The following is a 16,860-nucleotide window of genomic DNA, read 5'->3' on the forward strand; positions in this document are numbered from 1 at the left end:
GTTGACACAATAAACCATTTTCTTCTGTAATCCTTTGCGTCTTTTAATGTCATTCTGTAACATCTCACAAGGTGTAATGTTTATATTACTTCAGTGCAATCACATTTACATGTTCATTTCCGTGTGACTCGTCTTCACAGAAAATGCTATGAACGAATAAACTTTTTAAAACTATTAAACTATTTTCAATGGAATATAAAAGTAAAACTAAACTATATGCATCAGATACAACTCAGGATGTGGTTATTAAACCAACAGAAGACTTTGCAATGACAGTCAGTCAACATGGAGAATTAATTTTCAGTGTGGACTCAGTTCAAAGATTAAGGTAGAATCAGATAAATGCTGTGAGTCTCTTAATAATACTTAATCAGCTTCATAATTGTGTACTGAGCTGAGATGTTAAGCAGTAGATTGCGTGGGGGCAAAAAGTAAAGTCTACACTATTGGATATGAAAGGACGGGCCACAAGATCGCACGGCCCATCAAACTTCTTTGGAGGTTTTTAAACTAAGTTCCAAAAGACAATCCCATGAATTGAGCATTTAAGAAAATAAAAAGTGGCTTCAAAGATTCATCACTCTCGACTTCCACAGCAAAAAGACATTACCTGACAGCTGGACATATCTGTTCTCGAGTTATATCTGCAGGGGGTGTAGCGAGGGTTTAAGTTTACTATTGAGCTGAGAAACATCCTTGACATTACCCACATATACCTTTGATGTTTTTAGTTTTTTACTTTCAATTAGCATACACACTTTCAAACGGGTTCGTTAGTTTTAAGTGCTGACACTACAGTAAATACATAGACATGCTGATAACGTTATCTATAAAAACAGCCCAATTATAAAAACCTGAAGAACAGACGCATCCCATTAGCATCATTAAAGGCTCAGATTGTTTCCTTATCTTTTCTTTTTACAAATGCTGCTTCAAAATGCACGTCTGTCTTGACCGTGTGTAGTTACTCAATACGACAAAAAAAAAAAGAACCTGGATAACCAAATCAATTATGCATAATTTATTTAGTCAGCTCGGTGTTTGGCTTAAATATTGAGACTTTTTTTGTATACAACACTGATAACAGTTCACCAAGTTACAAAATATCTATATCTAAAATTCAAAAACGAAAAATAGAGAACATTTTTTTTTCTGTAACATTACAGCACCAAGCAGACATATAGTTTCTTATGTGACTATGTACAATGTACGAAACACATTAGTTTTTATTTTTTCAGTATTAGTTTGAGGCATATTAATGTCCCTTGAAAATATCGACATGGTTTCTGCAACTGCAGTGCAACTGTGAGAAGTCAAACGCTGTTGTTGGGTTTCACAGAGAAATCATCTTTAATAAGCGGAAATGCTCTTGAAAGTATTTGGCACAGACACAACAAAAAACTTAAACAAGGTACATCCATGAATACGCTTTCATTGTGGGAAAATTCTCAGTGACATCTCTCTGACTTACACTTCCAACTGGTGGGGTTCAGGTTTCTAATGACGATTAAGATCAGCAGATTGCTTCACTGTGTCTGACTCTGGATAGACAGCACGGACTCGATGGAGGTACCTACTCCCTCCATCGGCCTGGGAGAGGAGACGTCGAGTGGAAAGCAAGAATTGTTACAAATGCGGAAAAGAAAGAATCAAATGTGATTAAATGTGACGGGAATGGCAGTGACCATAACAGAAGATCGTTCTTCTTTGCTCATGCAGACTTTGGTTCATATGGCATGCCAACGTGTGTCCTTGTGTGGATCTATACACACTGGCCAAACAATGTGAAACCCCTTCGCCCACTGGGTCTGGATGTTGTTTTATCGTATTACTTGTTCCTCAAAAAGGAATATGTTCACCTGGCAATCCACACAGATCAACAGCAGTTTCCGTGATGTGGGTGAGAGTATTTGTGTTAAACTTCCAGAAAGTCCTCATTTTTGGGACCACATCCACAATGATTTAGCCAGCGATGGTCGTCAAGACAATCTGCGGTGTAGCAGCCATGGGGGGTGAACAGGAAAAACCACATCCAAGAGTTGTTGCTCCATGTTGCACAGCAAGGATTGTGACCGGAAAACAGATGTGTCGAGTTGACCGGTGCCCTCAGTGACGGATAGAGGAGGACTTTCCATCCAAACGTTGTGCAGGGAGCTAATCAATTACACGGCTTAACAATCAAGAGACCTCCTTGAAAACCACTTGTCTGTTCCAGGAATAGCCTCCTATGCCTACGACCCCAAGATTGGGTGGTGGAGCGGTGAAAAGACACCAGATGTGTCAACGCACTCCAGTTTAAACCATTTTGGCACTGAAGACAAGATGAAAGATCCCTGGGTTGATGTGGATGGTATCATGTGGTACGCATCGAAATCCATGACATCCAAGTGCACCCGACAATGCTTCATTCAGACCCCAGCAGGAAGGGTTAATCCCTGGACTTACACCGCTAACGATCTCACATAATAGATGTTATAACAGATGTCTCTGGTCTGAAGAACATGACACAGGTTAGACTAAGTGTCTTCGGTGACTGCCACAGCACTGAAATCTGTGTGGTCAGGGAATCCCAACCATCCCATGCTGGACTTCAGGTGCAGTGCGATAAAACACTCGTCTGCCCTCTAAACATGTTGTCGATATCCAGGAGGGGTTGTTTCTAGTTTGGCCAGTGAGTGTAGCAAATACAATGCAACAAAACCAAAGAACACAAAGAACAGGGACAGGGGGTGGTGGTGAGATCTCAGTTTCATTTCACCCTACAGGGTCTAATCATTTCTGATACTTGCAGTTTGTTTCTGTTTTTAATACATGTTGTCATGCTACACAGTCGCTTTTGTTTGAACGCGTTATGGAATGACCCACACCACAATCGCAGCAGCTCTCCGTCTCGGTTGTTTTTGTACAACCGCCACATGATTGTGCTTTTTTGGTAGAGTGTGTTCACAGACAAAGAGGCTGAATTGTGTTGACTTGTGTTGTTGGACGCATGATATGTCTAGACAGCGATAGCCAATGCAACGATGTCAATGCAAACGATATGGTGTGATTTTAAAGTAGTTCACTAAGATTATTAGAAGACAGCTTGCTTTGTAATTATATCACAGAAAACATCATTAAGTCAAGATAAACAATTACATATTTCCCAATTGCCTACCTCTTAGTCAGTGTTTTTTTTTCCAAGATTTGTTTGACACACATCATATGGGGAGCAAATTAACAAAAATAAGACCAAAAAACGAACTTACTCATGATAACTTTTTGGAGGCTAAACTAATATATATATATGTGTGTGTGTGTAGTTGTGTATGTGTGTGTGTGTGTGTATAAACAAAAACACATTAGAAACAACTGCAGGTAAACTGTTGAAAACGTCCGGTGAAGTTGCATACCCAGCAGCATATGGTCATTAGAAGTGAAGATGAACCGCATCACATCTGTGTTGTATAATCACATTACAATTGCCGTTAAAATTCACACCAAGATTGTAACATACAGTTTTAGTGCATAAGCAGTAACAGTGCTGTTAAAGTTGGTCTATAACAATCCAACATATACTCTCTGTAGCAAACGTCTGATGCACCTTCGGCCCAAACCCTCTCTCCTCTCCTCTCCACCAAACCCATCTGCAACGGAGATCAAGATACATTTCTGCGCAAGTCTGCTTGATCAGTGGAACAATTCTACTGTGGCTTTAAACATCAGAGTCAAACCTACAGGTGTCAAATCAAGACATTTCACATTTGAGCACAATAAACCCGGCTCTTAACAGAGTAATCATTTAAAAGTGCATTTTATATAATTTCCTAAAGGGGTGAAGAGTCTTTAGACTGCTTGAGAGTTGTTTCAGCTCTCTCCTCTTGTAAAACATCTTCGTAACTCTCCATAAACGACCATAAAGGAAATAAATGTGTGAAAATCACTAGCTGACCATTAATATGTAGGGAAAACAGGGGCAATGGGATGCCTTGCCTACCACACACATCCAGTGATATGGATTCCCTTCATTTGAAACAATGTAATGCATTTGGTCTCATATTGTTCATAAAACTATACTTATGCATCAATTATAGCTTATTGATGGGAATCTAAAGTTCAATTAACTGAAATCAGCACACTTTTAAAATATACAATTGATATACAAGCATGACTTTGTTTGCAAAACATACATTTCTTATAATAAATCACTCATGGATGGTTTCAAATGCAGGGTGTGAAAACCTTCGACTACAACGATGAACGCTAGTATTGAGTACTTCCTGAGCCAACAGACATCTATACCATGAGATCAGAAGTGTTTGTGCAACTTTAGAAGACACAGAATGGAGAGGCAGCAGTTTGATCCATCGTTAGAACACCTGGTTATTCTTTCCACACAACAAAGTGCTGCTGAAATGTTTGATCAGTATTTAACCATCATATTTCTACAATACAGTGCAAAATATAGGGATACTTTCAATGAGCCTGCAACCTCGGTAAACGTGTTCAGTGTGGCTTCTTACACTCCTGGTACCCAGAGAAGAGTGAACGCTCGATGTGAAAGAACACTCGGCTGTAACTACGTTGCTAATTCTCAGAAAGACAGCACACACTACACGGTACTGATAAAGACAGGGATGAAAATAAGACACCCAGCAGTCCGATCCATCCCAGCTTGTATAAGTTTCAGACTCCCCCCAGCAGCTATTGGATAATTATTTCGTTCTGACTGACATGTATAATATAGTTTCTCCAGTAACATTTTACCCAGGGGCTTATAGCTGCATCAAACTGCTACAGACGATGTCTCCTTTCCATCCGTGACAAAGCATCTGCATCTCAAAGTGAATCCAGTTTCGTTAAGAGATCTTCCCGTCGGGTCTTTTGGCTTACAATACGTTTCTCCCCTCGTCATGTTTCGCTTTATGATTGCAACTTCACACTAAACCCTTCCTCCACAAATAATAAACACTCTGTTGTCACTGCCTGGCTAAGGTCATGAACATGGCAAGAAGAAACGGAACAGAAACCAGGGCGGAGTTTGCGTGTGTCATGCAGCATCGGCAATGCCATTAACATGCGTCCACTGGAGAACTAAACATAGCATATAACTTAAGGTATATATGTTTCATACATAAAATACAAATATTTAAATATACGATCTGTCCTATTTACAGTATGTACATGGTTTAGCTGCTTGTTGTAAGGTAATTAGTAATGTTTCTGGTTAACGGGCCTATTCGATTGTGTGATTAGTTAACGAGGAGAGGAGCGAGGGGGTCAGTGTGTGTGATTTGGGCTGACTATAACCTTTACACTACAGATAGACGCAGTCGGCACAGAGGTCTCCTTCTGATCAGAAATCATGCCTCGTTTCCACTTGTCTGGCCTGGCCCACCTTTCTGAACTATCGCAAAGGATTGTGGGATAGTATTTTGTTTCGCTCTCTAAAGCACAGACAGAACTGAAGTGATATAAGTGAGCTGTTCTTTCTTTGTGATCTGTATTAAATTATTGTTCCTATAATGCAAAGTTAAGAACTAGACATGAATGGGCAATATTTTATTTGTTAAAGTTCTAGTGACAAGAAAGACAAGATATTTCTTCTCTTATCTCTATTATTATAATTATGTGCCAGAAACTCTGCGGACCACCAGTGGAAATGTGACAAGAATCTCAGAGTTTTTTTTTAGTGGTTCTACATTTCTAACCAAAAGTTTATGTTGAACATTAAAACAAAGACAAATCATACAGTGACTTAAAATGTCCAAAATGGGTTTGGTTTCTTCACAGGTGTGGAAAAACCTCAGGTGAGGAAATTTAGGTCAAACTCAAGAAAAAACTGCTGTAGAAGAGTATCTTACAGTGCATCAATGTATGAAAATATGAAATAAAAGTAAAAAATAAAAAAAGTGACCATAATAACTTCTTAAAATCATGTCAGTAAACCAACCACTTATACTTAAATATCGTCTTGTCAAGAACGCAGGTCTTGGTTTTCGGTGCATAGTGATGCTGTGCAATAAAGGTATAAAGATATGCAGAACGAACTTGGTTGATTGTGCTATCAGTCTACACACAACCACGCGATCACTGATTTGACTCAGCTGTTTACGGAGACTCGGGAGAAGGGATATTTGATCTAATAATGTGTTTGTTTTGTCTGGATGATTCAATTACCAGTGCAAAGGCTAGAAAGCACTGTTACACAGCAGCGACGCCATTTTGTAACTTTTGAATCTGCAGTGCTGAACACAGACCTGAGGTCCTCGTGAAATATCAGCGAAATTAATGAGACCCAACGTGCCTTTTCTCTGCTGCCTTTTTGGTCGTTGTTAAGAGCGACATAAAAGAGCGAAATGAAATGAAAACATTTTTCTTGGGCTTTGTCAAACAATAACTCAAGGTACCTAGTGATGACCACGTGAACGCTACTTTTCCGCAGATAAGCGATTCAGATCGTGTTGTATGCGGAGTCCTTTGCACCTCAACGACTTTTTAAAATTCCTAATTCTTTGACGGATACCGTGAAAGGGTGATGGACTGGGCTCTCGGAGAAGTAAACACACTGGAGAAAAAGATGCATCGAAAACAAGACTGAAGATGTGTGTGCAAAAGCATAGCTTATTTTCTCTCTCGCTAAACTAGATCAGGACTGCTGTCACTTCATGGATCTATCTGACCATATACTCTACCCTATATCAGAAACTATAAAACACTACCCTACACTTAATCATTTAAAAATAATCCCTCTAAAAATGCTTGGTCCTGAAGTGGTTATTTAGTATTTGCACCACGTCTTATTCCTCCCAGATGGACTGGCATATATATTGTATTTATCATAGACAGACAGGCGGAGGGCAACTGGGAACAAGGCGTAACACTTCTCAACTTGGTTTTCCGTTTCCATTCACTCGAAATGACATGCTCTGGTTTCGTGTCCCGATCCTTCAGTCTTGACAGGTGGAGACGATACAAGGAGACATGATTGTGGCGCTTTAATAAAGAACAGACACAGCCGACTGCGTGTGTGATGGACAACCCCTACCTACGCTGAGCCACTGGGTGTTTCTCCCCTACTTTCTCTTCCCAGTTTAATTCAATCTCCATTTCCAACCAATCCCCCCACAAAACAAGAAACAAAAATACTACAAAACATTTTTTTTTCCTTCTCGTTCCATATCTGGATGCCCTTGTGCACACTCACTAATTCAATCATTTGTGGATCATTTTGACGTCGGGCGTCCACAGAAATCAATAGTAAGTATCCCACAACGAGGCGAAACAGTTGGTAAGCACCATAAAAGTAACCTCAGGCCACCTTATAATGATTGTTTTATGACCGTAGATTCCCAGAGGGTCAGAGGATGAGATAAAATAGGAAAGCATTTTGGCCAACAGTAGTAGCTGTACACAATGCCTTTCAAACCCTGTAATTTAGAAGCCAGATGGGCTTTGTAGGATGGAAGTGGCTAAAATATAGGAGAAATAAAAGAGTATATCGGTTTCTTTTCCATGATAAACAAAACAACACAAATCTGGTCCACCATAAATAAATACCCTGTCGACAACATTAGATCAATCTGCATTAAATCATAATCACTGGTGTTCTTGACCCGTAAGAAAATAATTGCACATGTAATACCTGCGAGTGACCTCTTCATGCAGCAGTCAGGTACAAGTGAATGTTCTTGTAAAAAATATGCAATAAAACCAGACTAAACCTTGCTTTTACTCAGCCATGAACAGCCTGCTTTCACACGGTAATACTGACACCCCCAAAACAGCGAGAAAAAAACGAGGAAAGCAAACAGAAATGCCCATCGACACCACAGTGCACTACAGAGCACACCGAGAATGGCACAAATACCGAAATGATTAGTGTCTTTGTTGTTGAAGTCATCGTTCCATTTAAGATCCTAAATTTCGACCCAGTCCTGCTAAAGAAGGAGAAGAACAACAAGAAGGAAAATGCTGATGTCGCATTTGTGTTTCCTGAAGGGCGGACCCCCCGAGAAAGGAAAAGGGTTTCCAAAGAGCACGACGATGCAGGTGTTTATCGGCAAAGTTTTTTTTTTTTTGCAGGAACCAAGGATCTGTTGTAGTAGTAGTCATAGTAGTAGTAGTAATAGTAGTAGTAGTTGTACAAGTAGAAGTAGTAGTAGCAGTACAGTAGTCAGTCAGTCCGATGTTTACAAATCAGTAGCTTTCCGAAGCGCGTCGGTCCGTTTCTCTTCCCCGATAGTCTCTATGAAGTTATTTGCAGTATAGTGCTTCTCAAAAAATAAGGAGGTCCTTCTAAAAATGTCTAGTTTCTTCTATTTTTTAAATGGCGTTAACCTGCTGAAATTTTGCCAGAAGGGAGACTGGCTCCGTTTGGGTTCGTTAAACTCGAATACCTGGGAATGGGCCATGCCATCAGCTACCATGTACTGTCCTTGATTCATGGGGTCCTGGGGCGGGGGGTAGGTGGGAGGCATGGACCGGTTTTGGCTCACACCTGGATGAGAGAGAGAGGGAGAGAAGAGAGAGGGGGAGAGAGGGAGAGAAGAGAAGGGAGGGTATATACAAACAAACGGACAATTAAATTAGCTGAAACAAACACACAAACCAGCAAATATACAACATTGACTAAAAAGCTTTCTGGTACTGAAACTATAACCATCTGTCAAATCAGTGAAGTGAATATATACACAAACAGACACACACCGAGAGAGATGCTGATGTTTGTAGGCAGAGGATGAAAAGGCTAAAAATACACGTCTAAAATAAGCATGCGTCATGAGGAAGCGTAAAACAAACACTCTGGTGTGAGAAATGATTTTCGGGGCTGCGCGGCACTTTTTCAAGTTACATTTAGGATTTAAAAGGCCCCCACTATCTTTCACGCGCTATTGGCCGATAGGTGACGACACCTTCTCACTTCTCAGACAGGCAGGGCTTTGTCAAAGGATAAAGCATTTTACCAAACAATGAATGTAAATGCATTGTTGCTCATTTCTTTTGTTCTAAGAAAGGTATAGTTGCATGATTTAGATCACACGGCTGGTTGTCCTTGGTATACGATTGCAAATAAATCTCCCCGCATAGAGGAAATTGTTTAGCCAATCTGTCAAAATGGCAAACAAAGTGATAACTGATTGGTAAAGTTGTCGGGGGTAAACAGACACGCATGTCAAGAATTTCCTATTCTTATAAGCGTCTGGGAATATATATACAGAGACTGAAATAAAAGATCCAAGGAAAGACAATTATGAAATGAATGAGAAGAAATACTTCTATGTGGACAGATATGGGGATAAAATATGGGGACAGATATTTAGGAAATCAAATGGATTTTCACATGTCCAAAAGGTTAGTAAGTAAGAAATGAGAAGTGGTCTTGTCATGGATACAGTAACATGCCCCCCCCCAGGTACTCTTGAAATGCACTTCTTGTGGGGATGTTAACATGTTATTAACATGGAAACTAAAATCTCCTTGTGGTTCACAGATATTATTTGTATTAAACAAAGCAGGATTCAATACTGGCAAGACATCAGTTATGTGATGTGCAGCGCCAAATCTGTTTCCTGTCAGAAGCTCTGCCAAAAAATATGAATTAATATAACCAGGAAACGCAGTGAAAAATACATGTTATTATGAAAATAAATTAAAGTATGTAACTAGATTACACTCACAGTCTATCAATCAGGATCTTCACATTCCTAGAACTAGTTAAATAGTGAAATAATATGAAGGAAGCACTGTGTGTGGGTGGGGGTAGTAATAAAGTACACAGTGTCATTTAGCTTTGTGAAAGTTTGAGTTAAAACAATAATTAATTTTATAAACATGATCGAATGTTATTTCATATGAACCAGGGTACGTGCATTAGATAACTCCTTGTTTTAAATAGGGATCTTTATTTAACGGCACATATTTACAGTATTACTACAACTGAACCAGTCAGGCAGAAAACATATGGGGAACTTGCAGGTTTTCCAGTTCTGCCTTCTTTTCATATATAGATTAATAAAATGAATAAATGATTAATGATGGCAAACAAAAGGCGAATCAATGTTCAGATGTACCGTAAACATATCCAGGTTCCTGTTTCTATATTGTCAAGTCTTATCAAAGCATGCTGCCAGTAAGGTATGTCTCTTCTTATTCACATTCAAACAAACATTTGTAGACCTCTTCCAGCAAAGTCTCTTCATTACTGTTGCATAAGTGACACAAATATCGTTCCACCTTAAACGTAATAAAGCAGCCGCAAGGAATTGGAGTTACTTTGTCAAATCGGCATCACTCGCCAATCACTGGTTTGATTTGGGAAGGACTCGGCTGCAGGAAATTCAATTGTGTGAAGATTTAGAAAGGATTAAAGGCTGCAGGTGTTCGGGAAAAAGCTAAAAGCGTCTCATAGGCTAAACTGGTGGAGTTTCAGATCTCAGACTTCAGATCTTTGTTTCTCTGTTTTTGATGAACGGAGGAGAACAGGGCACAGCAATCATCAAGAGGACCGCAATCCTGAAGACAGCAATGAAGAGGCTGCCGGAATCGTCTCTACACACGTTTAAAGATAGAATAAGAAAATGTCAGAGGATCACCTGGTGTCTCTTTGTTGCCTCACCTTTCTGTTTAGTCACTTTTCGCACAGTCATGGCAGCTTGTCGCTTCTGGTACTCGGAGATTTCGAACCCTGGGGACGCAAGCGGAAACAAGAGCATCGCGCTGTTATTCAGACACACATCCCCACCTCCGCGAGCCACGCCAGAGCGGGACTATTAATAGCGCCGCAGATGACAGGACAATTCCTCGGCGTTACGAGATCTGGGCCTGGTCCGATAGCTCGTCTCAGATGATTTTAATTTCTTATAGCAAGTGACACTTTCTGAAGTCATTAAAGTTTTGAAAGCATTCACCGCCCCCACAATGCGTTTCTGGAACCTAAAAACTGATCATATTTTATTTATTGTACTAATCAGGTGACTTGTATAACCAGGAACAAATATGAGACGTTTGCTTTTAACATTTCAAAGGCTGTGTAGACTAGGATTTATCCAGAACACATTATTTCCTCCTGCTTCACAGCAAATGCATCATATTTTTATGCAAAACATCAAAGCTCACCTTATTTGTAAAAGATGCATTCAACAGTTTATGATAAATATCACTGTATATTCAGCAGCGTCTCTACAGCAGCTGAAAACCTTTCCCCTTCATCTAAAAGCAGGTTTAAATCCTCTGCAATGGGATACTTTGAAACGAAGGGATTTTCTCCAGAATAAAAAGGTTTGATTTATATTCCGAACCATAAAGCCTTGATAAATAACAGGCAGGTGAACACCAGTCAAAGGTTTTTAAGTAGCAGTTTAAAACTTCGGCATACTTGGTGAGGCCAGTTTGTGCGCACAGGAGGGACAGGCCATGCCATTGGTCCCCTAAGTTCACCCTCAGACAACACCCTTGTATTTTCTCAACACCGCCACACATCACAGACTGCTCACCTATCTTCTCGTCCTCCTGGACCATCTTCCTCTCCTCGTGGAAGGCTCTGAGCCACCGCAGCTTCTCCTCCAGCTTCTTGGCGAGGAACAGGTGGATCTCCTCTGTGTCCTTGTTGTGCAGCTTGAAGGCGTTCTTGACGCTGACGTTGAAGTCGTCGTCCCGCCCGTCGTCCGTGTCGATCACCTCGTACCGGTCCATGTCGATGCGGCCCTTGTAGTACAGGATGTCACGGCGTATCAAGTCCTGCAGGAGAAAAAGCTCGGGTTCGTTACACGGCCGAGGCGACAGTGCGGGCGGAGAGCTGTCAGGGCACAGCGGCTGAGGTGCTCCTGTGGGACTGAACTGCTCCGTTTCTTAATACAGCAGTGGACTCTGAAGCGGCCTTTCTGGGAAACTTTAAAAAAGAGGAATCAACAGTTTACATAAATATGCCACCATGGAATAACGAAGAACAAGCCCTTAGACTACATATGCAAGATCCGGGCCCCTCTCCAGATTTGGGCATTTAAAACTATTGAGGCTGTTATAGTTTTAACACTGAGTCCATGCTATTCAGAATGGAAACTAAACAGGTATTATTTGAAGGGCTCACTGTTGCCTCTCTGTCCCGATGGGCAAGTCAGTACTGATTAAATGGTGAGACCAAGTGTCCTCTAGTGTTTAATGTTATATTGTCATGTTACTAAATTGCAATAGTGGAAAAGAATCAGGGGTTCAATCCAAGTTCATATTTATTTCAGTCGACAGCAGATGCCCTTACAGGGTGACTTACCATCATCATGAAACATTTCACAAAAGGACAAAATGCACATTATATAAGTCCTAAGCGAAGTCACTGCAGCTGAGCTCAGGTATTAAAACTAATGAGGTGAGCTCGTTTTGCCTTTATTATTGGTATTTTTTCCTGAATGAAAAAGCGTTGCTCCTATAACATTCTTGAAGAAACTGATATAGTTCAAATCGGCATGGTAAAGGATATTATTGTTAATAAGGTATAGAGGCACAATAGACTGCATTGTGGTTTATTTTCAGGAGAATTGGGTCTCCACCAGAATACAGAATTAGGTTCCCCAGGCGGTTTTCGACTACCTTCTCCTCCGACAAAATAGCATTAGACTCTCTTTTCACTCGCAGTCATTGAAATGGTGCATTCACTGCTCCTAATATTAACTGCATTACCACCATCGATGGGAACCTCTTTCTACACGTTCCCTGATCTAATCTGCCTTTGTTCTCCTGCGAGGACCCGGCTGAATCAAATGCACATCTGCATACCTGCGATTACCCAGTTCTGGTAGAGGGCAAATTGGGCTACCGTGTTTCGAAAGAACTGAACATCTGCTGACCAGGTTAAGACATTCGACTAAATATAGGAGCCATAACTGGAATTGTGACCATGAAAAATACACACTGGGAATTCACAGAGGGGCGTGCTGGGGTGCCAAGTCTACTGGAGGGTATGCAGTGTGAATGTGGAACTAAAATAGGAGGATGTTAAATCTCAAAAGTGGAAGTTTGTGAATTTGGTTTGATAATCGATGAGAACCACCAAATCTAAAACTGACAAGTAAAATCCCCTGGAAGTGACGGAGAATGGCCACCTTGAGAATTTCCTGTTGTAAGTGGGAGAGGGGGACAGTAATCTACGGGCAAATACGGGAGACTGTCAGTGTCTGAAATTGTGTCTGCGCACACACAGACACATAGACGAAACCTCTCTTTCTTTTCTGGTCTGACAAACTTTGTTGTTCAGTTCCTTAAATGTGTAACTGCAGACGTGATGCTGTATGAAAAACAGAAAGCAAACCCCAAACGCTGACATGATAAAAATAAAGAGAATTGTGTTTCAATCTGCAAAGAAGTGTAAAGCAGTCGACCACAAAGGCCAAGGTTTCAGTCACCAACTGCATCAGCGCCATAAATAAAATACATTTCGGAGATCACAGCGCAGCGGGTGCCTTCTGAAATAAGTGCATAATGTTATCAAGTTTAATTTCCTTGTACTTTGTGTTCTCTGTGAATTGCCAGGCCTGAGTTATTGTTTGCAGTCTCGTTTAAGTTCTTTGACAGTTTGGTTTTAATGATAAATAATTCAGAATTTATTTGCTTCTGTTCTGTAGTGGGAAATAGAAAAATAGCTATTACTGTCTTTGAAGTCTCTTAAATATGTTGTTTTCGCAATTTAATTTTACTTTTGATAAACTAATACTTCAGTTATCTTTTATGATGGGTTAGAATTATAATTACCAAATTAAAAATAAATACATAAATAAATATATTTGTTTTCATCCCATGCTGTTTTCCATGCAGGACGCTGCTTTTGTGTTTTTTGCTTCATATCTAGCGAGGCATTATGCAATTGATTACAATCACTCCAGTTGCTCCCGTTGGCAATTTTCCAATGAAAGCAATAAAGAGCCACAAACGGAGCCACTGCTGAAATTTCCAGCTTAGTTCACGATGCCTGAATGCCCCCAAAGTCAACACATTAGTACTATATTTTAATATACTTCCCAAGATAATACAGTCTTCACGATAATGGTCAATAAAGAATATTCCTCTGTACTTGGAGGGGTACATTAAAGAATCAATTATCTACCTTCTCATCCCATCTGTTCTTGGAGTGCACCATATTAAAATAAAACAAGAGGCGTGGATGCAACAATGTGGGGAAGCAATAAAAAAGGCAAACAGGAAGTTAGGGTATATTGTCAAAAGTGTAGAATTGAGAACAAGGGCAGTGATGTTCAGACTGTACAATGCACTAGTTAGAGCTCATCTGGATACTGTGGACAGTTCTGGGCTCCACACTTCAAGAAAGATATCGCTGCTCTAGAGGCAGTTCAGAGCAGAGCAACCAGACTTATTCCAGGTCTGAAGGGACTGTCCTACTGAGAGACTGAGGACCTGAACCTTTTCACCCTGGAACAGAGGAGACTACGTGGGGACTTGATCCAAGTCTTCAAAATCATGAAAGGCATCGACCACATCAAACCAGAGGAGCTTTTCCAGATCGGCAGGGACACACGCACCCGGGACACAAATGGAAATTGGGCTTCAAGGCATTCAAGACGGAAAACAGGAGACACTTCTTCACACAGAGAGGCGTCACAATCTGAACAAACTCCCCAGCGATGTGGCTGAAGAGACAATTTGGGAACATTCAAAAACAGACCGGATAGGATCCTTGATCACTTAGTTATTAATGGACACCAAACGAGCACGATGGGGCGAATGGCCTCCTCTCGACTGGACACTTTATGTTCTTGGTTATTTGAGAAAGAAAGTACTACTCAAAGGGGGGTGGGGCATCGTGTGTTACGATGGAAACTCATGAACGCATCCTGTAACAAAGCTGACAATTTCGGAGGATTCTCTATCTGCCAGAGGAAATACATGGATACCGATATTGTGTTCGGTAATCGACCAAAACGGAAGGAAAAGCCGTTACACTCCAGTTCGAGCCGTAGCCTACTTGAACGAGCAGCACGCACTTCAGGAACAAACGTATGACTTTAAATGACTTGGATGTAAAGTTGTCACGAGTCCCAGAATGTCATTGCTAAGCCCTGTGTGTAACAGAGCGCCGGTGTCAATCTGTCTCATGTCAGATACTTGGCTAAGACAGCTGCACCAGTTTCGGTTTTATTTTCGCCTGTCTCTTGCCAGGATTCACTATTTATTTTACTGTTGTTGTTTTCTTGTAATTTTGTTTCCCCTCAAGCATTTTTTTCCGCTGCATAAGCTGGCAGTTCTACAACTTTTATGTCTTTTGTGCATTTAAATAAGACGCAGGAAAAAACAAGGGAGGAAAAAATAGAGAAAGGAAAGTAATGAGGTATATCCATAAACACCATAAAGAAAGAGAAAGAAGGAAGTGTTTTAAACAATTCAGAGTTCGATTTCAAAGCTAGTTGAACACTGCTGATACATTGAACAGAAACCAATATGCCTCCCATTGCAAGAAAGACAAATTAGGTTTGTAAAAGCAAAGAAAAGTTCATAAGAGCCAGAGATTCTTAACTGACAGTTGAGAGATTAATAGTCCCTGTCTCTGATGCATTAGCAAAAGGTGCCACAAGAAATTGTGTAGAAAGAATAATCTAGAAGCTACAATATTTATCACCTAAAACTGGCTTCAGCAAGTGCCATTGTGTGTGTTGAGGGATATACAAAGGCTATAATGAAGGCTTCCAGCTGATGGAGAAAATCTGGTCATTAAAAGAGTCGCTAAAAACGTGAAAGGCTTGGTTCTGGTATAAGACAGCCGAGATGAAAGAAACCTATATCATCTGTAACGCGTTTCTTCAGACAGTGGTTCCTCACGGACTCCCACTGCAGCGCACATCCTCTCAGCCTACTGACAGGGAGCGGCTCACACAGACGGAGGAGGGGATCAGCTCGCCCGATATTTAGGATTTCACTGGAAGTATCGTGCGTATTACCGAGGGACATCAAGCCAACGCATCTGTCAGCCCTCGTGCTTCCACAGGGAAAGGCGTTCACAGACACAGCCCTTTCCTCGAGGTCGTGTGACATGCATGCGTGTGTTCACAACAAGGCCTTATTTCACAACACCCCGGAATTTGCTTTCTACCCATGAATACCCGTCACATTGAACAAGTTGAACCCAACTTTGGATTTATCGATGGGTTTGCCCAACTGAGAACTAATAATATTGTTGCCAATGAATTTTAGGCCACTTTCAATTAAAATAAAGAATCAAAACATTATTATTATTATTATTATTATTATTATTATTTTTATTTCTTGGCAGACGCCCTTATCCAGGGCGACTTACAACATTCTACCTACCATAGACTACCTCTATCACTCTGTTTAAATAAAGCAGACCGTGCTGTTCAGGAGGGCAGAAGACACCCTGTAGATGTAATCTGTTAACAAAATTAGATTTCGAGTCGACACAATGATGTCTGCTGATTACTGGAGTGTAATATGTACTCTGTGACAGAAAACGACACGCTGACAGCACACATATGGCGGCTACAGCAAACACAGGTCACCTTCATTGCAGCTGTTATGGTTTTTAGTGGTTGTTGTTTCCTGCTGTCATCTTAATATTGTGGACATCAAGTTGGCTTCATGAATACTCACTACACATTGGTACAACAACAAAAATACTAAACACGGTCTTGAGAGCGGCCTAAATCCATCTCCACTAAAGAACAACAACAGTACTAGAGGACATACTACCTTTTTGCAGAGGACCATTTGGTGATCGAAGAGGAAGAAAACCCTTTGCTGATTCCTCCCATAGGGCTGGTAAATCCACGACATCTCCCCGGTGTAGATCAGCTCTGAGCTTCGGTCCAAGATGTCATCGCCCTGCACACAAACAAACGAGACGAAAGTCCACACACTTCA

At 40.8% G+C, this 16,860-nt stretch overlaps 1 protein-coding gene across 6 annotated transcripts in view; it reads right to left on the bottom strand.

Annotated features, from left to right (window-relative positions):
- Positions 1-1,006: 1,006 nt before the first annotated feature.
- Positions 1,007-16,860, bottom strand: part of arhgef9a (Cdc42 guanine nucleotide exchange factor (GEF) 9a) — a 116,449-nt gene continuing 100,595 nt past the window's right edge. For 5 of the 6 annotated variants that reach the window (XM_066714689.1, XM_066714688.1, XM_066714692.1 and 2 more), the window contains 4 exons: positions 16,690-16,821; positions 11,475-11,718; positions 10,598-10,666; positions 1,007-8,479 (listed from right to left, as the gene is read on the bottom strand). In XM_066714689.1, coding sequence (XP_066570786.1) covers positions 8,298-8,479; positions 10,598-10,666; positions 11,475-11,718; positions 16,690-16,821 — 627 coding nt within the window. In that variant the 3' untranslated portion in view covers positions 1,007-8,297. Of the gene's footprint in view, positions 8,480-10,574; positions 10,667-11,474; positions 11,719-16,689; positions 16,822-16,860 lie in introns of all 6 variants that reach the window. The other variant, XM_066714691.1, reaches the window with a different exon arrangement.

Source organism: Amia ocellicauda, chromosome 10 (assembly GCF_036373705.1).
Source record: "Amia ocellicauda isolate fAmiCal2 chromosome 10, fAmiCal2.hap1, whole genome shotgun sequence".
Lineage (NCBI taxonomy): Eukaryota > Metazoa > Chordata > Actinopteri > Amiiformes > Amiidae > Amia > Amia ocellicauda.